This window comes from Betta splendens, chromosome 12 (assembly GCF_900634795.4).
Source record: "Betta splendens chromosome 12, fBetSpl5.4, whole genome shotgun sequence".
In the NCBI taxonomy this organism is placed as follows: domain Eukaryota; kingdom Metazoa; phylum Chordata; class Actinopteri; order Anabantiformes; family Osphronemidae; genus Betta; species Betta splendens.
The window spans coordinates 11,229,124-11,252,069 of NC_040892.2; the positions used below are offsets into that span (position 1 = coordinate 11,229,124).

Here is a 22,946-nt window from a genome sequence, read left to right on the forward strand (position 1 = left end):
TTCACTGCTAGGTAGCTGATTATAACACTGCATCAAATATTATTAATATTGAGGCCTGGAAGGTTCTGCAAAAATCACTGACTTCACCAAAGCAAGACAAGAAAAGCAACATTTTTATTTGACACCTTGTTGAGAACTGATGTTTCTGAATAGGAGTCTGGCACCGCTGCAAAAATTGTACATTATAAAGTTAATTAAACACTTAACAGCAAAAGGTACCATACTGACATCACACATTAAAACAAATCTGCATAAAAATATCTTCTTACTCATGTTGTCATTATAAAATGTGTAACAATATAATAATGAATGAAAAATTCAGTTTGGAGTTTAAAAAATAAACACTGATAATGACATTAACAACATTTTTTTTAGATCTAGACCAAATTCAACTTACACAAATATAGCGAGCATTACAGCCAATATATAAAATGCTGTCCTTCTGTCAGGCATTCAGCCAACAGACTGTTAGTCTAAATGTCCTTTCAGTGTACATTACATGGAGGCATCAAGACACATGACCTCTAGTCAGTATTTAAAACAAAACACAATTAATGCCAGAGTCAGTTTGCTCTTCCAGCTCTGTCCACACAAAGGCACAGTCATCACATTCCAAACTGTAAAAAACATGTAAAATCAGTTCAGTAAGACTTTTTTGTATTGCTGTATTTGCTAAAAACTTTTGATCCACACAGAAAACAACATGCCGGGTAGAGGCTCACACTCAACACTTAGAAGATGGAAAGAAATGTCCAGGCGAGAGCAACTTGTAGCCGTTCCCAGAGGGAAGCTTGATGCCTCCTTTGGAGTTAGAATGTGGGCTTGGATGTGGCTTTGCCTCCAGCTTTGGTTGACCATTTGGTCTGTGCTCAAGGTTTTGGTCCTCAGGTGCCTCTGTGTTTTTCCTGACAGGCTGATGTCTTGGTGAGAGACTTAACAAACCCAAGACATCCTTCTGAACTGTGCTCATTTTTTTATTCCCACCTCGTAGTAAACTAGCAGGACAGGGCACATCGTGTTTCTGGCTCGTGTCGGCCCACAGTGTTTTTAAGTCATGAGTGCTGTGGACTCTGCTTTCCTGTACTGACGGGTTCAGTTTGGGGGTGTTTGCTGGGCTGGAGGAGGCTGAAACGGATCCTGTAGGGGAGTAAGAAAGGGCTGGCGATGGAGCGCTGTCAGCATTGGAGCCGGAAGGTGAGATGTGGATAGGGCGTTTGGGTTTTAGATGAGCCAGCATGTTCACATCTGGGGAAGGTAAGCCTGGCACCAACGAAGAAGCAGAGGAATGAGCCGAGCTGATTTTCTGCAGCGACGAGGAGCGGGATGGTGGCTTAGGCCGCGTTGGAGGAGGTGTTGGGATGGAGGCAGAAAGAGGGGAAAGGTGAGTTGAGAGCGAGAGAGGAGAGGAAGAGGCCGTTAGACTTGCTCTGCTGGGAGGTCTGCTGAATGCGCTGGTCTCTGAGGGCTGAAACCCTCGCGCTCCTCCATTTGGAGTCAGAGTTGGGGTTGTGGGAGTGGAGACAGATTGCTGTCTGGCATGTGCCTCAGGGGCCCCCAATGTTGTTCCTCTGACATTTGCTTTCTGCATATTCTCCACAGCTTGCATGTGGCTTTGGGTCTCCTCGAGGATCTTCTGGGCCAGTTTCTGGGGATCCATCTGTCCGGCCGGTCCTTTCCTCTCCTCCTGGGACTTGACTGTGCTGTCGGTCTCTGTGCTCGACTGGTCTGAATCTGAGCTGCTGACCTTGCCTTTCATAGTTTTCTGTGGAGATGAGCTAAAAAAAGAAGCCATTCAGGTACAATACTTTAAACAAGACATTAAAGGCTGAAATCTAATATCACATATAATATATGAAAAGTGTTAGCTTTGTGCTGCTTCTAGGATCCAGCTACTCAAACCACTAGCAGAGATGCCCGGGATGCATTTGTAGTGTAAACACTGGCATGTAGTGATTCACTCCAGAACGTCACAGTAAATAAAGGCAAATCACTATCACGGGACATGCTGCCTGTTTGGATAAAACTTGTGCTTGGCCGTGATGTGACAGAATATCAGAACAAGCTTCTGAGGTGTCACTCAAACTTGAGCATTATCTGAATTTGAGGTTCAGTGCTCAACTGAAAACACATAATCTATTTGATTGATTTTACATGTTAGATGTATCAGACTTCTAGTGTGGTGTCGGACCTTCTGGCGGTTTTGAACGAACATCTGTGAACCTACCTTTCCTGCTGGTGTCTGTTGGGAAGCGTTTGGGGCGGTGCTGGTGGTGGAGCTTTAATTGGAGACGTTGGCGTGCTGAGGCTTCCCTTGGAGGAATTGGATACAGGATACCCATGCCTCCCAGCAGTACCTCTGCTATATCGGTGTCCGGCGGGTAGAGGCAGCGTGTCACAGTCCCTCCCCCCTCGCCCTAACGGCTCACTGCTTATGATGGAGTAGCCCTCGTACGCCTCGTCCTCCCCTCCTTCATGGTTACCCAGTCGGCCTCTTGGCAGGGCACCTGAATGGCGATAGAGGCCCCCTCCGCGAGCCCTCTCTGGCTCCTGTTGATGCGAGCGCTGGCTGATGATGTCACTTCCTGCCGGCTCAGGCCGGGACAGGAAACTGAGAGAGGAGGCGAGCGAGCTGAGGCTGTAGACAGAGATGGCATCACAGGAGAGGTTGTCGGGGCAGGCCGGGGGTATGAAGGAGGGCTGCGGTGGGTAGCAACTGAAGGAGAGGGGTAAGGAGTGAGGTTGGGACGCCGACTGGGAGGAGGACAGAGACTCCAGAGAGGAGGAACTGTCCATGCTCAGGCGTTTGGGAAGCTCTGTGGAGTCTAAAACAACATGATCGACGCATTAGGTTAAAAAACAAATGAAATCATTTTCAACAACTGACAAAGTTCAGAATAATCCTCACCAAACAGTGCTAAAAGAGACTGAAGGGCAAAGTGCATGGTGCGTCTGCTGGCCTGCTTCCCAGTCTTCAGCACCACCTCCTCCTGACCCACCTCACAGAGATCAAACCCTAAGACAGACGGGGGAAGGAACAGCTATGAGGCAGCAGCTACATACGACACCTCTCAGAAAATGTATAGCTTATTATAAACTTTAGATAAAATCTGATGAGCCTATTAAACAGACTGGGTGTCAGAGAGTAAGGCAGGTCATGCACTGTCATGACCCTGTTCTGATACAGGCACGAGTCCACAGGGGATCAGTACATCAGAGCCACACGCCACTGCATTTACAAGTTTAAAAGTGAGGGATGCTGGATGTTAATATATTAATTCACTAGCTCAACGTAAGCACCAGTCAGTAATTTAGGAAACGGGCTATGCTAGTGCTTAATTAACAGTATCCAGCATAATATAAATATTTAGCAGTTGATACTACAGACAAGTCATGAGGCTAGAATCTAACTGTGGACTGGGCTGCATTTTTATTTGTTTAATATTCACCGTTACCTTGTTCCACTTCATGTGAGCCATGTTGGTGCTGTATTTAACTTTGTTTAAATGAGTCTGGTTCCAGTTTGCTGCTCATATGCTGGTAACGATACAACGAGGAGGTCAATGACTCACCGAGCGCTGCCAGGAACTCATGGCAGCCTGGAAGCCTCCATAGCTGCACACTTATGGACACCTGAATCGGAGCCAGTGAAAAGTCTTGCTCTTTGTCGCCCGATTGCAACTGAACCAGCACTTGGTGGAGCTACAGAGACAGAAAAAGGTTTATTGGAAGATAGATTAGATAGAATTCATCTACTAAAAATGTTTTATCTTCAAGCGTCTGCTTCTCCCTAGTTTGATGGTGTCTGTAAATCTGAGCCAGTAACGTATTAATAACTTACCATTCCCACCATGCTTTTAACCGCCTTCGTGGGTATGAGAGGAGGAAACACAACTTTAGACATTGGGTCTGATTCACTGCACACATGCACAAACATACATACTCTGTGTTTGTGTTTCAATGGTATCTGATGACACCCACATGGAACAGAAACCCTTCAGGGTCACACAAGAGCAGCCACATGACAGCAGACTGTAGTGTGTACAGTAAGTGATGTACAGTAGAACAGTCCAGTCTCTAATGTCAACACACACTCGTCTGCAGCCAAAGATCTGCCAGAACCGCAAAAAGCTGGTGTTTACGTTTAGACCTGGACGGTAAATTTGATCATATTTAAGTGTTCCTAATAATTTGAACTAAATAGTGGCGACATACACCAAGGCACAGTAACAGCAAACACACACGCGCATGTCTGACAGGTCATGGATTTGGAAGGTAACTAAGTACATCCAGGTACATGAAGCACTGGAGTGTGTTCACAATCAGAATCAGCTTTATTCAAAGTCTGCACAGGACAAGCAAGGGACTGAAATCGGTCTTACTTCGTGTATTTGTACTTTCTAGTAAAGGATTATTTACATATGTATTTAACTATTTACATGAATTTACAGCACATGGCACATTCGGTTATTGCACTGATTTCTAGCTCTGAAGCTGACTCTGTGTCTGGTGGTTCTGGTGGTTCTGGTGGTTCTGGTGGCTATACAGCAGATCTGTAGCGCCTGTCAGTGTGAAGCAGCCCCATCATTCAGGGGAGGTTGGGCCTAAACCTGAGTCTACAGGTGTTGGATGGAAGGAAGCTCAGTCCCAATCATGTTGCCTGCTGACGGGACCACCTGCTGATGTCTGTGCTTGTCCTACTTGGACAGGACCAAACCCAAGGGGATGGGTTGAATGCAGAGGACCAAATGTCACTGTGACATTGCAACAAGCGTGATAATGACAATAAAAGACTTTCTTCTATCCTCACAAAAGCTGATGAACGATGTCACAGTGTCGGCGAGCTCTCTCTATCTGTTGCGTTACATGAAGGATCTGAGTACTGGCATCACGACGTAACGGTACCTTATGAATGAGCTGCTCTCCGGCCTCACATGCTGAAACCAGCTTGCACAGAGCCTGCAGAGCTGGAGGACTAAGACCTGGGAACGGAACGACAGGGGTGAGAACGTTCCTCAACCGTGATTAGACTGTTCCACAACTTCCTGGTAACAGATGTGAGACGCTACCAAGCAGGGACTGCAGAGTCGTGCTGCACTGTTGCAGCCGGTCTCCAGGATCCGACGTGGGGAAGAAAACCGCCGCAGGGAGACCGGCTCCGCTGCCAGAGAAGTCCAGCCGGAAACCCACGGCAGACAGAAGGGCCTGCCACCCGGGGACCCCTCCGACCTGACTCAGACGGGAAATACCAAACATTCATGCACGCTGACATTTAAAGCCACAGGCGAAGCAGGGTGCACACCTTATTCTCCACGCTTTGTTGAGACGTGTACATTGGATTCGACTGGCCGCTCTGCATGCGCTGCAGCGACTTCTCCACCTGGGAAGACAGGTGGTATTCTGCTGTGACACCATCAGAAAAGGAACAAAACATGCTCTGTCTATGCAACGCAACGTAAAAAAAGTAAACCAAAAGTAACTGTGGCGCCAGCAAAGACAAACGCGTGTGAACAGATCAACTGTGGCAGATTCCCCAGCGTTCATAACATGTGTAAAAGGTGTGTGTCATGTCCTAGGGCCAATCTCTAAACCCATCTTCAGCTCTAAACAAATCACAATGGAGCTCGGCCTCTCACCAGGTGTAACAACACTCGCAGAGCATCTCTGGCCCTTTCTGGGTGCTGGAGAATCTCAGTCAGCGCTTGGCCAACCAGCGACATTGGGCTGTTCAGGGTCACATCGTTACCAATGAGCATGTAACCTAAAATACAAATACGAAATACAATCAAGGATGTTACTTGCTTTATGACACCTGATGAAAGTGGCCACCTGGGGCAGAACAGGAGGGTTTCATTAAGATTGTATGAATTCTTATGATGAAGCTGTTAGCAAAGATTTGCATGTATACACATAATTCTGAACTGTGTATAGAACTCTGTGATCTGCTGTTCAGAGCCAGCATGAGCTAGTTTCTACTCTGACAACACTTCCTGTTCAGGGATGCTTCCTCACCCGCCCAGTTGGAGGGGTGTGAGAAGTGCTTGCTGCTTTGCAGAGCCTTCATGGCCTCCGTCAGTGCGTAGCTGGCTTTGGTCCCGTTGAGAAGAGCTGTGTACAAAGTGTGTGTGAAGAGTTTGGACGCAGCTACTGGTACAGGCCACAGAGACACGCACACACACTGGACCCCTGCAGCCAGGAAGGCTCGGGTCAGACCCACCACCCCATCGGCCGTCACCCTGCTGCTGGACTCTGAGTACGACCTGAGGCAAGAGGTCAGAGGTCAGATCTGTTCAGAGTAATGGGCTCTGTGAAATAATGACACTGCGAATGGTTTTTACCTCAGAACCACCAGTTTCACAGACAAACAGAGGTCCAGTATGTCTGCAGCAGTGAGGAGGAAGTCCTGAAGTGATGGACTATCACACACGCTCTCCACGTCCTCACCCGTATCTTCTGCTCCTGGGAGTCTCTCTGGGCTGCTATGACCCTGGGTCTTATCCTGATTTGTGGTCTCAACTGAGGCCGATGCCCTGCACACTGATTTCTGCTTGGCTCGGCCACCGGGCCCCTCCCCTGCAGCGTGCTCTGGGCTGGGGGCAAGCACCACGGCGGCGAGCTTCCAGGATATATGAGTAGCAAAGTGAACACACTCGGTTTGACTGAGAGCTGCTAAAACGCGCTCCTTGGTGGCACTGGTTCCAGTTAGAGGTCGGCATCCCAGCTGTTCCCCCAGCCAAAGGGCCTCATCTTCAGCTGAGGGTAAGGGGCCCCACAGCCAGCGGTCCATGACACTGGGGGGAAGCTGAGGAGCGCCAATCACCGCCGCCACTGAACCTCCGTCTGAGCAAAGTAAAGGTCCACTGCGGCGAGGATGAGGCTGCGAAACGACATGACACACGTTCAACCGGACACATCTTTATAGTTGTAGGTGTGTCCTTGTAAAAGCGGAATCGTCCTACCCTGACAGTGGCTCCCAGGCTGGCTAGAGATGGCACAGAGATAAGACTAAAGCGTTCGTACAGGTACTCGTTCGAGGAGCTGCCCTTCAGCAAGGCAAATGGGATCAGGTACAATTCTCCCTCCAGCACTAATATGAGCTGCCTGTGTCTCCCCACTGGTCCACTGATGTGCATCAAGCCCTGCGGGAAAGAAGCAAGCAGAAAGCTCTGTCTGCACAGGCCCTTACTGCACTGTTGGTCACGATGAACACAGCATTACCACAGACACATACCACTTCCATTGGTGCTATGAGTAGATCGTAAAGCGCCCGCAGAGGCGGCTTGCTGACGCTGCTGGACTGGGAAAGAGGAGAACCCAAGGCGTCCTTCGCCGGAGACACTGTGGTGCTGTAGAGGCTGGTCATACTCTGGCAGCTCCTGTGACACAAGACTCACTTAACACGTACAAATACACTGATGCTCTATATGAGTCAGTAAAAAACAAGCTACGCTAAATGCTACGTCTTCACAACAAACACACACCTGTTGAAGAGGTTGTTCCTGGACACCATGCGCAGGTATCCCGTGGGATCCGTGGCCGGAGACAGTTTGTGGTTCAGCTCCTCGAACTGCTGCTCCAACAGGTCCCCTGCTTCGCTCTCCGTCTCGCTGCTGGAGCAAACTCTGCTGGCGTGGCTGTCCACCCCCAGGGCCTCCCTGGCGTTGGCGATGTACTGGTCCAGAGGCAGGTGAACTCCAGCCGTTCCCCCTCCTCCAGCATCCTGTAACTCAGATGCCTCCGCTCCAGTCTCTGCGAGGTACACCTCGTTAAACTTCACGATACCTGTCACAGCATTTGCATAAGCACATGAGCAAGTTAGTAGAGCAAAATATAGTCTGTAGGCTATTAAAGTCACGTTTGGGTACATGTTTGAATTATTAACATGTCGAAAAGTTGGCAGCAGTTGTAGTTAGTGGATCAGCTACAATGATGAAGCTTCAAATGTTAAGATGGTGTCAGAGCAGGAGTTATTAAATGATATTAGGTATTGAGCAGGAGGATTCGTGAATCTAAATTAGTTAACTTGTGTCATTTTGTGGTTGATTATTAAAAAGTGCACTACTTACTATGTGAAACTGTTATTTGCAGTAGAATAAAAATGATTATTACTGAATGGGCTCCACTGGCCACAGTATTAGATGCCTATGGTCCAAGAATGTAGTCATGCGAGAGCAGTAAAATAAGACATTAAACAAAAACGTGCAAAAGGAGACAGAGAAAAGTATTAAATTAAATAAAATAGACAACTGAAAAGCAAAGCAACAAAAAAGACACAAAGCAAGATAAAAACGTGGTGACAGATGAGCGAAAAAAAAGATGGTTTCTTTGTGTTTCTTCAGCTCAGTTCAGCAGACGTGAGGAACCTATGCATAACTGTGCCGGGAGTGTGATTGTCTTATAAAACAAAAGATCTTTCAGAACCACTGCGTCAGAGGAAAAGGCCATGTCAGAACTGAGGTTACAGAGTGGTTCAAACCATGCACAAAGGTCACAACACAAAGATCAGAGATGTGTGTCTGTGCAGCAGAAAATGGCTGATGTTATTCTGAATGGATGTGTGTGCACACCTGCTCCTGGACAAATGAGCCAGCTGTAGAGAAAGCCTCCTGCCAGAGAGTAGTAGAGCACCATGGCCTTCTGACCATTGACCGTCTCCAGGATGTGCTCCACAGTAACCGGGATGTAAGGGTCAGCGCTCACTGCTTGTTGACTTCCCTTCTGGCGTTCAACCAGAAGATCAGCAAAGGCACGAGTTCGGCCCCGTTCAGCTATGGCTAGCGCCTCCTCATATCGACCTGAGAGGAACAGGGGGGCGTTTGAGAACATCTAACAGGCCAAGGGGGCACAGTTATCAGCTGAGAGGCCAGTTGACTCACCGAGGCTGACGAGGACCCTCTGGAGAGCCTGGTACGAGCTGGTTTGCAGGTCAAACAGAGAGAGCTTGTAATCCTTGCTGTGCTGCATCTCATGACGAATGGTCTCGAATAACACAGACGCTCTGTACAACTGAAACACACATCACAGCGTGTTACAGTGTTTACATATTTAAACGCCTGATAACTTCTTTCCTTCTTTAACCATTGTTGTAAAATTTGTGGAAAAGGAATATGAGCGGTTGTCACCAACCATCACCAACCACATGGTGGCACTACAGAGACACTCTGTAGGTGTTGTGACTCTTGTCTTGTGTTAACATGTTAAACACAGCTTTATGCTATTACAAAATGGGGACTAACAAGCAGAACACCTCTGCACACAGCAAACACTCACCTGGTGCTGAGCCTCCTCCAGGTTCCCACTGGCCCAGAGAGACAGACCCAGACGATGGCGTATCTTAGCTTCATCTTCCCTCCGACCTAACTGCTCCGCCAGACGCAGACCTGAGGGGACACCGAGCAGATCAGACACTAGCTGCAAATCAACTTGGTACTTTGTTGCTCAGTCTTGTTTCTGCAGAGAAGCAAGACTTTCTTCTGCTCTCTGTGCTCTCTTCAGTTTTGATCTCTCCGCTGTGAAGGCAAACGTCAAGTTCAGACGCACACTTTGGTGCCGTTTTGTCTGCATCAGTGTCTTTCATTCTATCATTCAGGGAGGTTAATCGGAGCGCTCTCCTTGCCTCAACTCGAAGCCTGGTTTCTTCTGTCTTAAGCATTTAATGATCAATTAAGATAAAGAGAATCTGCGAGTTAAGTGACAAACCGTGACCGCATCATACCAGCCCAATTAAGCCCGAAGGAGTTCATAATTGACCCAAATGCACTTAACCATCCATTAGGAGGCTGTTTATTAATGTGCCTTAGCTTTAGTTCATGTCTCTTTGAAACCTGCTTTTAAAGCATTTTACATTTTGCAGCTGCCTTTTACAGTATGTTTTGTTTTATCAAACAACACTGAAAACCAACTGATGAAAACCATTCACGCTGCATATTGAAACACAGCTAATGCCCATTTTAGCTCTTCCTTGTCTCAGCGACCATCAACCAGTGGCTATGAGGAGGTAGCAGCCTAAATAGAAGCCTCATAGAACCAAGGTACAAGTACGGTTAAGAACCAGTAGAAGGTGGATGCCTACCTTCCTGCAGGTACATCACAGCCTGGGCGTAGTTCTGCAGCACGTGGTGAATCCTGCCCAGGCTCCCGTAGGCCAGAGTCTTAGCTGTCAGATCGCTGGTCTGGGCTGCTATGCTCAGGTGCTGCTCCTGAAACACCACGGCCCGCTCATAGTTGCCCAAACATTCATAGCTCAGTCCCAAGTTGCCATAGGCGCGACCCTGGCTCCTTACGCATCCTGTCTGCTCCGCTATATCCAGAGCCCGCTGATGCCACTGCAGCAAGGGAGGTTCAGGTCCACATTTCAGTAAACAGGCATTCAGGCTTTCACGCAGTTACGAGCTTTACTGTTTCTTGTGTCTTCTGTTCAGAAAGGCAGAAATGATGCAAACCTGTAGCGCCGTCTCGTTGTCTGCCATCAGATGGTAGACGGATCCGAGTGCATCGCTCGCCTCCGCTTCCAGGGACGTGTCCTGACATTCAGAGCAGCATTGGATACCCGCGTTCACATATGATGCATGTACATACTTTGTCATACTTTGACTCTTACCCCTGCTGTGCGTGCGATGTGGAGCTGGTGCTCCAGGCACGAGAGGGCCTGCTCGTAGTTGCCCAGCTGGCTGTGCAGGGTGCCCAGCTCCCCGTACGCCTGGGCCTTGCCGCCCGCCGCCCCGCCCAGCTCGTGGGCGACCACCAGGCGCTTTTCAAAGCACACCAGCGCTTGCTGAAGGCTGCCCATGGATCTGAAGAGGAGGAGGGGAAGGGGGAAACATCCAGCAGCCACGTGGGGCAAGGAAGCAAATTAGAGAACCGGGAGTAGATAGATAAGTAAGATATCTCAGTTATTTAGCCTAAAGTACCTGTGTGAACTTCCCAGTCCTCTGTAGGCCTTTTCCTGGTCCTGGACACGGCTGAGACTCTGAGCCACCGTCAGGTACTTTTCATAGTATTGAATGGCCTCCTCATAGTCTCCCAGGGCGTCATAGCAGTCTGCCAGGTTCCCATAGGCCCTGCCTCTGTCCAACATGCTCTCAGTCCCGCTCAGCTGCTGCAGCATGGCCAGCTGCTGCTCAAAGTAGCCAATGGCCTCCTCAAACACCCCCATGTTTATTTTGGTGATGCCCATGTTCCCGTGGACCTGGGCTTCCAGTTGGGCATCCCTGAGCCCCTGCGCCAGGCCCAGCTGGCCCTCATAACACTGGAGGGTTGTAGCATAGTCGCCTAAGGCCATATGCACGGCCGCCAGGTGGCCAAGGGAACGGCACTCCCCGCGTTGATCGCCCAAATCCTTTCTGAGGGTCAGCTCCTGGCTGTGGAAGGACAAGGCTGCCTCCAGCTGGCGGAGCAGCCTAGAGAGCGAGGAAACAATGGGGAAGGAGCAGAACCATGAGGCAAAAGTGAATGAGAGTCGTCCACTATTCAAGTTGACCTCCTTACCTGTGAACCGATCCCAGTGCTGAGTAGGCATCTGCCTCCATCTTCCGATTGCTGACCTGCTGAGCCAGGCTCAGCTGCTGCTGGTAGAACCTCACAGCTCCTGAAAGGTCGGCCCGACAAACGCACAAGTCGCCGAGGTTCCCGAAGGCTCTGAACACGGCCTGCTGACAAACAAGCACAGCCTCTGGTTACTGACAGCTCCCCGCTCAGAGCTCACAGCCGTGTGAGTAGGTGACCTGACCTGTGTGTTATCCAGAGCTTGAGCTAGAGAGAGAAGGTATCTCTGACACTCCTCTGCTTTGCTGAACTCCCCCAGTGCTTTGTGGGCCAGACCAAGGTTACAATAGGCTTTAGCCTGGGCCAGTTTATCCTGGAGATCTTTAGCCAAGGCCAGGTCCTGCTCATAATACCTGGAACAGGACGGAAGGTGAATATGTGCATCTGCTTGCATTCGCTGGACTAATACTGAACTGGGCCGCGCGTCCTCTCCCACCTGACGGCGTCTCGGTACTGTCCGAGGCAGCAGTGGGCGTAGCCCAAGTTGTGGCAGACTTTGCCTTCCCCCTCCAGGTCCTGCAACCCTGGAGCCAGAGCCAGGTACTTCTGGTAGTACGGCAGCGCCTGAGCGTATTCACCTCTCCAGCTGTGGAAGTTGCCCAGGTTTGCTGCAAACAGGAAACGCGAAAGGCTCAGTAAGTTGATTCAACCAATTTCCTCCTCTCCTCAGTGTTTCTCCCTCTGAACCGGCTTGCCTAGTGCTCTGGCTTCACTTTGACTGTCTTGGAGCTCTTGTGCGATGCTCAGGTGATGAAGGTAGTGCTGGAGAGCCCGGTCGTGAGCGCCCAGCGCCTGGTACGCCACGGCCAGGTTGCCGTGAGTGGAGGCCTGCGATGAGCGGTCATTCACCTACAAACACACACAATTAAGACAATTCGCACTCCAGTGTCTTTCCATCGTGGGCGCTGAGCGAAGAGGTTCACCTCCAGGGAGATCTGCAACTCCTGTCGGTGGTAGCGCACGGCTTGGTCGTAGATGCCAAGCGCGTGATAGGCGTTGCCCATGTTTCCGTAGGCCCTGCCCTGGGCAGCGTAGTCCCCCAGCTCCTGGACAAGGGACAGGTGGGCTTTATGGAGCTTCAGTGCCGCCTCATACTCCCCCTTCATCTGGTGTATGATGCCTGAGATGGAAAAAACAGCCTTTGTGATAAGTAACCTATACTGTAGCTGCAGCGAAGCAAACAGGAGGAGGACAGATGAGGGGGACGTGGGGGGTGTCCAGACACCAGATGGAGGGGGATGCATGTGGTTTCCATGACAGGCAGAAGACAGAGCTCTGATTCTCTGCTGCACCACACAATCTATGTGCATCTAATAGAGAAAGATCAGCAAATCATACAGTAAAACACACCTACAAGCTGCCCTTATGAAAACTCACTGTTTACAGGTCACAAATGTTACTAATTCTAGGTTGTGGTCATCACCACAATTTATACATCAACTGAATTAAATCAATACCTGCGATTAAACACTTTGATCATCTTCTGTATGACTATATTGCTGTGCAATAACCCTGCAATGACCTCATACTCACTCTAACTGTACTGTACTGCTTTGTACTGTGCCAACACAAACTGTTCTGTACCTGTATTCTTGCTCATCTGTACTGCTGTTGTGAGAGGTAATTTCCCCACTGCGGGACTATTAAAGGTTTTCTTATTCTTATTATTCTTCTTATAAACACTGTCCAGTGTGTGAGTCCAGAATTCATTAAAAACAAACTACCCTGCACCCACGCAGGAAGAAGGTTTGTGTGAGGAGGTCGAGGAGGAGCTGGAGGTTGTCAACAGGAAGAGGCACGACACTGTTTATTGGAGAATGGAGGAATGAGACAGGAGAAAGAAGCAGGAGTGCGGAATGAAGGGTTGTCACATTAGCGTTCTGAGCGAGACAAGCGTAATCATCCATTAATGATGAGTGAAGTCATGTGATGGTCACAGAGGAGGCAGGAGTCCAGTCAGCGCTGGGGTCGGGTTCTCCTGCGCTCCGATTTCAATGAGGCGGCAGAAAAGAGCTGCAGTGCTGCAGTCATGCGATAGTTCCTCAGGTGCATCGGACCCACGGCGCAGAGTGTCAGGTCCCACATTTCACTCCTGTCCATTACTCATTCATTTCACCTATGAAACACTAAGCGGCCTCAGAGCACACAACAGACCGGACCCCCCCCCCCCTCGGTTGGACCTACCCAGGTTGGAGCAGGCCCGGCCCTGCGCCGCTCTGTCCTGCAGCTCCTGGGCCATCTCCAGCTGGCGCTGGTGGTGCTGACGGGCCCCGTCCATGTCCTGAGGATCACACACACGCCAGCTTTAGGGGCGGCACGGGTCCGCTGTGTTCCGAGCGGCCGCACCCACCTGCATGCAGCGGGCCGCGTGGCCCAGCCCGGCGTAGGCCCGCATCTCGATGGCCCTGTCGCCGAGGTCCCGCGCCAGCTGCAGCACGCGGCGGTGGAAGGACACGGCCTTGTCGAAGTCCCGCTGGGAGTGGTAGGCGCTGCCCAGGTTGCTGTAGGCCCGGGCCTCCTCGCGCCGGTTCTCCAGCGTCTGCCAGCAATCAGACACCGGCCCCATTCAGTGGCGTTCATACATTCCTGTCTCACATCGAGCTCATATCTGAGGCATCCGACCTTGGCCATTTCCAGGTGCTGCTCGTGGCACTGGACCGCGTTGGCCACGTCTCCCAGCGCCGTGTACACGGCGCCCATGTTGCCCAGCTGCCTGGCCTCCGAGAGGCGGCACTGGGTCTGTCTGGCCAGCAGGACGCACTGCTTGTGGCTCGCCAGCGCGTTGGGGTAGTCGCCGATGGCCGTGTACACGTGGCCCAGGCTGCTGAGGGCGGCGGACGCTGCCTGGAAGCACAGACACAGCACAGGTGAGAGATGGTGAACTGCGCCGCATCGGCGTTTCACAGGGGAGATCTGTGCACATTGTCTGATTTTAGCACAAGTACTAATAATTTAAGCTTGCAGCACATGTACAAGACGTTTGCACAAACAGCTCAAACAGCACCTGCACCTACACTGACGCGCATATACTCGTACTCATGTGTATCTTTACTACAGTGATGAATGCCAGATCCCGCCTTCATTTTTCTGGGTAATTCGTTGCCCTCCAGAATATTTCCCATGACTCCAGCGATCGATAGCAATCACCCCTGGATTAGTTAACAAACGAGTGGGAAGGTTTCTCATCACTGAGGCGCGCCGCCGCGACTCCCGCCTCTAATCGGAGGAGGAAGCTGACGTGGGGCGAGGCTCAGCGCAGAGTCTCGTAAAGGCTCATTCATTAGAGAGGGGAGTGATGACCCCCCGAGACCCTGACGCTGAGCAGGCGTCACACAGGTCAGCGAGGCGGCATTCAAACATCTGGCTCCCGCTGCTTCCTTTACAGTGACAAGGACCTTAGCACTGGTTACGTTGGGGATGAGGTGATCCAGACGCTTAAACGTAAAAACAGGAGCTTGACCTTTCAAAGCAACCGCACAAGGCCAGAGACGGGACTCAAAGGTTTGCGGGAGACGAGGAGCAGAGGCTGTGAATTGTTAATGCTCTGCTTTCAGCTGTCAGAGGCTGAAAACAAAGGATGACGGCCAATAGATATGTCAGTGAAATAAAAACGACAGGGCTGCATCTGAGGTTTCATTGGTTTTCAAGTGTATCCAGTAGCTCATAATTAGTTATTGACTGCATCTGCCTCAAATGCAGCTTATGAGGACATGAAACGGCTTTAAGCCGTGGTGTAAATTTAATTACACCATTAACTAAAGATGCTTGTTTCCATTCGACGTCTCCATCTGAGGCAGAGAGATGATAAATGTCAAATACTGCATTAAAAGATAAACTTTCAGTCAGAACCATTTCTGTGACACCCGCATCATGTGCATCCTGACAATGGCTGTATTTATTTAAACTCATGCATTAAAGGAAACGTGTCACCCTTTCTGGAGGTTTTAGAGTGAGACGACCTCTGACCTTCTAAAGGCCAGTGTGTGGTTCCAACCACTCTGGATCACAAGAGTGTGTGTGTGTGTGTATGTTGAAATTCGTGAAATGCTGAAAAACTTATAAATGAAGCCTTGAAATATTCGCCTGACTCAACCTGGACCAAGACTAGAGGCCTAATTGTAGAAACTGAAAACAGCCAAACGGACCTTTAGTCTAATTAACGTCAGCTGCTCTTTTCATTTCTGTGTGTGTGTGTGTGTGTGTGTGTGTGTGTGTGTGTGTGTGTGTGTGTGTGTGTGTGTGTGTGTGTGTGTGAGAGTAAAGCACGACAGCACACATCCACTCAAACCCCAATTCCCCAAAAGGGATGAGAGTAAACACATAAAATCCAGTTGACACGTGTCCAAGCCCGAGTCCGTGGAGGGACGTTTAATAAATGTGTGTACAGTCGAGCGTTTGATTTCCCTCTAGAACACACAAACAACCCAATCACAGAGTGTCTGCACCGGGCCACTGTTGCTTGTGTCTGTGTTTGCTGCTGTCAAAAAGAAAAGCTAAAGCCCCAATATTCAGCCTGCCATCACACAGTGTGTGTGTGTGTGTGTGTGTGTGTGTGTGTGTGTGTGTGTGTGTGAGAGCAGACACAGACGATTCCTGGCGCTAACACTTGAGAATCAAACGAAGAGCAGAGGCAGATTGGAGGTGGCACTGCTGGAGACCAGCTCAGAAACAGAACGAAGGGAGACGAGACAGAGGGACGTGAGGACACGCAGGGCGAGAGCGTGGAGGGGCTGCTGATCAAACTGCAGGTAATGTGAATCGAGCTTTGATCTTCGACTGGGGACCTCGATTGAGCACATTTGCACAACAGACGTACTTCTCTGTCCTTCAGCTTCATGGCCAGCACTAGCTGGTGCCTGTGATTGGCCAGAGCTTCTCTGTAGCTGCCTTTGGAGAAGAGGGCGGAGCCCAGGTTCCCGTGAGCCCGGCATTCGCCCGACTGGTCGCCTGTGGACAAGACATTGACACTGACTGAAACGCTTTGGCCCCTAACCCCCCCCCCCCCCCCCCCCCCCACCCCCACCCCCTGCTTCGTCCTGCTCCTACCCAAGGTCTTGGTCACCTCCAGGTCCTGCTGCATGTAGGCCAGGCTCTTCTCGGCGTTGCCCAGAGACCAGTAGGCCGAGCTCAGGGCGGAGAACACGGAGCCGCGCAGCTTCAGCGAGCACGTGCCGATCTTCAGCCCCGCCTCCAGCACCACCACGGAGGCGCCGTGGAAGCCGTGGCTCAGCAGCTCCTGCCCCACCACGGACACCACCACGAACGGGCTTTTGTCCAGCTTCATCCTCTGCAGCTGCTGGTAGGTCGGCTCAAGGGTGTCTGCGGAGAGAACGGGGGCGCCGAAGACACATCAGACTCCCGGCCTCTCCTCGCTTTCGCTGCTGAGGGCGTGAGGATGGGCAGCGGGCGCGGCCGGCGTGCTACCTACCTCTGAGGGACGACTTCATGGCCGCCTCCACCATGCCCACAAGCAGCTGCAGGCTCTTGGGGTCCTGGGCCAGGCCGGAGGCGAACGCCGCCAGAGCATCTGCGTGGCGGCCCAAGAACTGCAGGGCGACGCCCTGACGAAAGTAGGCCTGCGGAGGGAAGGTGTAACAGCAGGAATGAATAGGAATATGAAAAAAAGGGCTGTTAATCAAGGCGACCGGCGGAGCCGCGGGGGGTCGCGGCTAATCGAATCGCACCGATCCCCTCGGTGTCGAGCTGCTGCTGGCGCAGAACGTGACGGCGCGGCCGCGCCCCCGCCGCACACAAAGTGGGATAAATGACAGGCAATCGCAGCTGGACGACGCCGGGCCAAACGCCACCAGAGCACAATAACGGCTATTTTAGGAGCACTTTAAAATCCCAGCAGACTCAAACATCACACAAAGAATAGAAATGAAATATAAAATCGAATCAAGTGGATTAGATTTTAAATGAAAAGGCTCCGCGTGGATCCCAGTGGTTTACAGCTGTAAACTGTAGCTCAAGCCTGTTTTTTAAACTGAATCAGTTTAACAACACTTATCCAACCGTCTATTTCCTCAGGAGAGGCAGTCCACTCATCACCATATTAGCCAAGGGTCCATGACCTCTGACCCCGGAGCCGGCCGGGCCACTTAGCCCCGCTCCTCCCTCTGCTTTTAGCTCGGCCTCTGGTTGAAGCAGCTTCAGCCAGAATGAGCAGAAGGTGGTTCTGATCACAGGAAGTACATGTGTGGTTCTCCCTCAGCCACAGTCACAGGAAGTGACAGCAGGAAGAGTCTGGAGGAGCTCCAGCCCATTAGCTGTGGCTGGCTACGCAGCCAGTCCAGACGGCCTCACCGGTCCGAGCCTGAGGTCTGATCTCTCATCAGATCACGCGTGTGTGTGCGACAGCAGAAACAAACCCGCTTTGCCTCTCTGGGTTTAACGGCTTGTTATTTCACCAGCGTGCGGAGGTGAGACTTGCCAGGCAGCAGGTGCAGCGAAGGGCTAGCGATCTGTAATTAATGTTTGCAGACATTCGCTAATCAGCAGCTGAGGCTGATGCCCTCTTAGTTTTCCAGGCTTCTGGTCATAAACCAAACTAAGGGACAAAGTTCTTGCTATTGAAATGTGTCCAAAAGGAGAAGTGCAGCCAGTTTCTCGGTTTTATTTTGGTACTAGAGGTGAAGTCCATCCACACCAGAGTTCACGGAGCGCTGCAGAGCACGATCACAGGCCTGTGCTGTGTGTTGATGTGACGTAGCGAAGGATGCACAGGACGAACAGATGCTTCAATTAGTGCTCGTAACTCACATGAATCGAGAACAGATGGCGGCACGAGTGTTGGGGGAGAGCGAGAGAGGAAGGATCACATCAGCCGGACGTGATGGAGATGGATGTCTCTGCAGATCACGCGTTCTGCCTCCGATCCCCCAGACGCAACAAAGCACCGCGTCACCTGATGAGGACGGGGGCGGTGGAAGGCGCCTCCTCTGACGTCTATTTAAAATCAAGGCTTCCTTTTACATATCAGCATAAAGCGTTTGTGTTGCATCTAGTCGGACCGTGCCCCAGTTCTCCCACAGCAGGTGATATGATCTGAATGCACCTTGTTACCGGGATGAAGTAGAAGGGCTGCGTTTAAGACAGAGGACCTGTTCACTGACGCGCAGTCTGGGAACCCGAGACGCCCGTTCATCAAACGGGTTTTGCTGATAGACCGGGCAGCTCGTAAAGCACCGTGACGGAGAGCGAGGACCGCTGAGCCAGCAGAAAACTGGAGGCAGGCGGGGGAACAAGCGGCCTCCGAAACACTGAGTCAATACGTAAAGAGGCAAATGAGTCTCTGCTCTCGTCCTGGTCCTCGGACTCCTCGCCTGCGTGAATATTCATGGCAGTTTGTGATCTGGTTCTGACCACCCGCGTGTCCCCTCGTTTCTGTTCCCCCGCTCATTCTACACCTCTGACACCAAGCAGTGCGACGCCTCCTCCTCCTGTCTGCAGCGTTTTAATTAGAGTCCAATCATCTGGGGAGCGAAGAGGCGCGAGCAGGCGGAGACCGCTCGCTGATTGTTGCTCGGGGAAGGCGGCGCCGATGAGGTTCCCGCTCGGTGAATCAGGGCGAGCGCACTCATCTAATGACTGTCTACAAGGCTAATTAGAAGCTCTCCATCCTTCAAACGCAGCCTGATCACTCAGGGAAGCGGGAGGAGCATCTGTGATCTGCTCCCTGTTTGCTTTTGCTCATGTCCCAGCAGTGCTCCAGTGTAATTGAGCCATTGACGACTCTTTTATTCAGCCTGACTAATCCAAAGGATTATTAGGTCTGAATACAACAGACGCTAGTGGAAAGGATGTCTAATTGCAGTGTTGTTTCTGTTGAAGTTCTGCTGTTTCCTACTGCAAACAAAGGCTTGACCTGATTTCAACTCACCAGGTTTTATATCTAGTAAAATAAACCTAATTTTGACTCATCCAAGGAAACAGCAGCTGATCCATTCGTTAGCCCCAGAGGTTGAACCTTCTGATCCGATCTCACAGTTTCATCCACGCAGGTATGTGAGCGTGCAACAAGCTCAGACCCAGTATTTGGCTTCAGTCCGTCATCCTCACACTTGGAAACATTTCTGACGATGTGACATTTGCGCCTGCGTCTGTCTCTCTAGAGCCGTGAACACAACAGGCAGCGGCAGCAGAGCCTGCTATTGGAAACCTGTCTCCATATCATGCGAATAGGTCATAATTCCACTGTAGTTTCATCTGAATTATTTACAGCAAATGTCCCTCGTCTGCTCTGACTCCAGGCAACAGACTCGAACAAACCAGGCTCATGCACCAGAACAAGAAAAAAGCATGTTCTTTTTGTGGCTAATGAATTTGGATTCCTGCTCTGCAGTTTAACTGATGACTTTGTGCTGCACGCTGCACTGAGACGTAACACTGCCAGGATTCCCTCACTTCATCAGTCCCATCAGCCTTTCCCTCCATCACCTCCTCTGCTGCGGTTTGCATCACAATAATCACAACTCAAAGACACTCAAGACCTGGTCTCCACTTTGAGAATGAATGAGGCAACCGTTGCTTTGGAACCATCTCCCACATGACTGTCTGGGAACCTGCAGAGCATCTCGCCCCCTGGATTATGGATGAATGAGGTGATTATAGTGAGACAGAAACAGACAAACAGAAACAGAGAGAGAGAGAGAGAGCGAGAGCTGCAGAGTGACGCCATAACCCTCATTTATCAATGTGACACAGCTCTTCAGCTGGAACCTCATAAGGCTAATAAACTAGTTTATAAGTGTAGCTGTGCCCGCAGCAGCTAATATGATCTCACTTTCAGCAGAAACACTTGCATCCATCATGTTCACTCATATATTAGACTATGTGGGTCATAGAGGGATGAAGAGCCATAAATCAGGATGCGAGTGTACTGTTTGTTGCGTGAGGAGGAGGCGCGGAGCGTAACGTGGTAATGTGCGTTTCACGCCTGGTGTTTGAAATCCACAGTAGCTGAGGCCACGCAGAGACAGCGGAATCACCCACCTGCCGACTAAAGGCTGCACCCGCTGTACCCACGCCTCCATTCATGGGGCTGAGCCGAAGGACAATATAGATTTTATGGCAGCTGTATGCGACTAAAAACCAGGTTGGAGCCCAGAAGTGTAACACGCTGGCTGCTGGAAAATAAGAGCCCCGAGGCACACGGCTCAGTTCGAGGGTTTCAAAATAAAAGCATTCCAAGGCTGCAGCTCCATTCTCTCAGAGATATTCATCCTTGCAACAAGTGCTGACAGAGGCGAGTGAGGCCGGTACGAGCTGAACTACACACACACTCCTCAGGTGCTCCAGAGTCTCTTGCAGGTTGTGTGTAAAAATGCCAGGTCTCAGGACATTCATGAGTTCATTAAAGGCGGACACTAGCACACACCCAAACAAGTAGCATCATCTCCCATTAGTGCTGCAGCAGCTGACTGTGTGGCCTGGTCCCACTCCACTAGAAGAGATGGAGAGACCTCAGCCGTCTCCACAGCTGCATGCAGCACCGACCCGTCCTCCACACACAACAGACACTACAACACCACACAACAACAGACACTAGAACACAACACAACAACAACAGACACTACAACACCACACAACAACAACAGACACTAGAATACAACACAACAACAACAGACGTTGTCTGTTTCCTGGGGGACGATGACAGAAAACACAGCATTCCACTCTCATTGCATACTCTCATCCCATATAGCAAAACTCAAAACGCAGCAAAGTCTCATATTTCCCACACGGAATGGATCCACCAGCGCAGAGCCCAGCGGAGCCTGCAGTGTGAGGATGAACACACCTGAGCAGCGGCAGGTGATGCAGCCTGTGATTACTTTAAATCCCATTGAAGTCTCTGGGGCACCCACACTAACTGCTGACTTTCTGAACAAGCATCTTAAGGCGACTTCAGGCAGCTTGTTGAATTTTTCATCTGCTGTGTAATCCACCAATAATCCCTCACACCCAGCAGCGTCTTTCTGAACCGCGGGCTATTAACGGATTATCTCTGAGAAAGAGTCCGTGACTGCGCTCCGCGGCCGTTTTAATGGCCCCGTTGATCCCGACCGACCACGTTCCGCCGCAACTTTGGTCCGGAGCGGCCGAACCCGGTCCACTCACCTTCTTCCGGGGCTGCCATTTCATCATATTGTGCAGCTGATGTGTGCAGCATCAAGCAGCCGGTGTGGGGCGACGCGCGCGCGGCGGAAGACGCATCTCAGAGCCGCAACCGGGTGCGGGAGTTCCGGCCGGTAGCTCGGTCCGACCGCGGCGCGAGGACGCTGGAAGCCTCCGGTGACGCGTCGGTGTCCCGTCCCTCCGGGCTCAGGCTCGCACTGAGCATCCTCTGCCCGCTCCGACGGCTCCGGCGGATCTGAGGAGGACGCGACTGCGCCGAGAGAAGTGGAGGAGGAACCCAACACCGGCGCGCAGCCTCCCCCCCTCTCTCCCCCCTTCTCTCTCTCCCGTTCTCTTCCTCACCCTTTTCTTTTTAACTACTGCACAAGACTAATTAGTAGGAAACTCCTAAATATGTATATGTGAAAATATATAAACTTACCGTGAAAGTATGAATTACAAATATTTTCAAATTATTCTTATTTTCTTAAAATACAAACTGTTAAATCTGATTATTATTCAATTGTATTTCATGATTATTTTCATCATAATACCAATGATTACATCTGCCTTTTTATTTAAATCCAGTAGTTTTTATTTCAAAATGTTGTTTTTACAAAGACGGCTTTTATTGCATGATGCCCTTTTTCCTGGTGTCGTATTCATTCCATAATGCCATTTTTCAGCAGAATGACTTTGTCTGTCAATCAGAGCAAACAGGGCGGAGGCAGTTATGCGATTGGCTACTGATTAAGTCAGACATAAGATAATACCAGAAATTAAGGTAAACTTAATGTTTACCTTGAGTAGGTAGTAGGTATAACTTTGACAACTGAAGCGAAACACTGGGGGTGAACGTCATTAAATGTTAATACTTCATTAACATTTAAATATAGTGCATTTATCCCTTTCAGGGATCTAACACACTTTACAGCAGCTTCTCATCCACTCTCACATTCACACACTGATCAAGGTCGACATGCTTGGGGATCGAACCGGCAACCTTGCAGTTAGAGGCGATCTCTGCTATTACAGGCGGATGGAGTTTGTGGTCAGTACAGCTGCAAGAAGTCTTATTCGAAAAAGTTGCAAATCAATTAGAGTGACGTTAGCCTCAGACTGGAAGAGTTTTGCAGCAGTTTAGTATTGATGAAACTGTCTCTTGTCCAAGTTCCCTTCACAGCAGTCCATCGTCGAGGAGACCGGATGGCGATGCTAATTCTAACACAGGTTTTCCATAACTTGTGACCACGTTAATTTGTGACCCAACGACAGCGCAGCCAGTAGCT

The 22,946-nt window shown here is 50.5% G+C and overlaps 1 protein-coding gene across 4 annotated transcripts in view; it reads right to left on the reverse strand.

The window, feature by feature from the left end:
- Positions 1-95: 95 nt before the first annotated feature.
- Positions 96-22,946, reverse strand: part of ttc28 (tetratricopeptide repeat domain 28) — a 30,135-nt gene continuing 7,284 nt past the window's right edge. Inside the window, exons 1-33 of one of the 4 annotated variants that reach the window (XM_029169156.3) lie at positions 21,661-21,923; positions 16,970-17,117; positions 16,588-16,860; positions 16,358-16,488; positions 14,164-14,385; positions 13,892-14,080; positions 13,726-13,822; positions 12,465-12,661; positions 12,237-12,390; positions 11,978-12,149; positions 11,726-11,894; positions 11,485-11,645; positions 10,908-11,396; positions 10,598-10,790; positions 10,440-10,520; positions 10,070-10,322; positions 9,268-9,377; positions 8,874-9,003; positions 8,565-8,792; positions 7,479-7,779; positions 7,229-7,373; positions 6,957-7,136; positions 6,336-6,874; positions 6,010-6,257; positions 5,634-5,758; positions 5,300-5,377; positions 5,067-5,226; positions 4,903-4,979; positions 3,839-3,862; positions 3,570-3,699; positions 2,906-3,013; positions 2,225-2,822; positions 96-1,775 (exon numbers count right to left, since the gene is read on the reverse strand). In XM_029169156.3, the coding sequence (XP_029024989.1) occupies positions 725-1,775; positions 2,225-2,822; positions 2,906-3,013; positions 3,570-3,699; positions 3,839-3,862; positions 4,903-4,979; positions 5,067-5,226; positions 5,300-5,377; positions 5,634-5,758; positions 6,010-6,257; positions 6,336-6,874; positions 6,957-7,136; positions 7,229-7,373; positions 7,479-7,779; positions 8,565-8,792; positions 8,874-9,003; positions 9,268-9,377; positions 10,070-10,322; positions 10,440-10,520; positions 10,598-10,790; positions 10,908-11,396; positions 11,485-11,645; positions 11,726-11,894; positions 11,978-12,149; positions 12,237-12,390; positions 12,465-12,661; positions 13,726-13,822; positions 13,892-14,080; positions 14,164-14,385; positions 16,358-16,488; positions 16,588-16,860; positions 16,970-17,117; positions 21,661-21,687 (7,188 nt within the window). In that variant the 5' untranslated portion in view covers positions 21,688-21,923 and the 3' untranslated portion in view covers positions 96-724. Of the gene's footprint in view, positions 1,776-2,224; positions 2,823-2,905; positions 3,014-3,569; positions 3,700-3,838; positions 3,863-4,902; positions 4,980-5,066; positions 5,227-5,299; positions 5,378-5,633; positions 5,759-6,009; positions 6,258-6,335; positions 6,875-6,956; positions 7,137-7,228; positions 7,374-7,478; positions 7,780-8,564; positions 8,793-8,873; positions 9,004-9,267; positions 9,378-10,069; positions 10,323-10,439; positions 10,521-10,597; positions 10,791-10,907; positions 11,397-11,484; positions 11,646-11,725; positions 11,895-11,977; positions 12,150-12,236; positions 12,391-12,464; positions 12,662-13,725; positions 13,823-13,891; positions 14,081-14,163; positions 14,386-16,357; positions 16,489-16,587; positions 16,861-16,969; positions 17,118-21,660; positions 21,924-22,946 lie in introns of those variants that run through there. The other 3 variants (XM_029169154.3, XM_041073099.2, XM_029169155.3) reach the window with 3 other exon arrangements.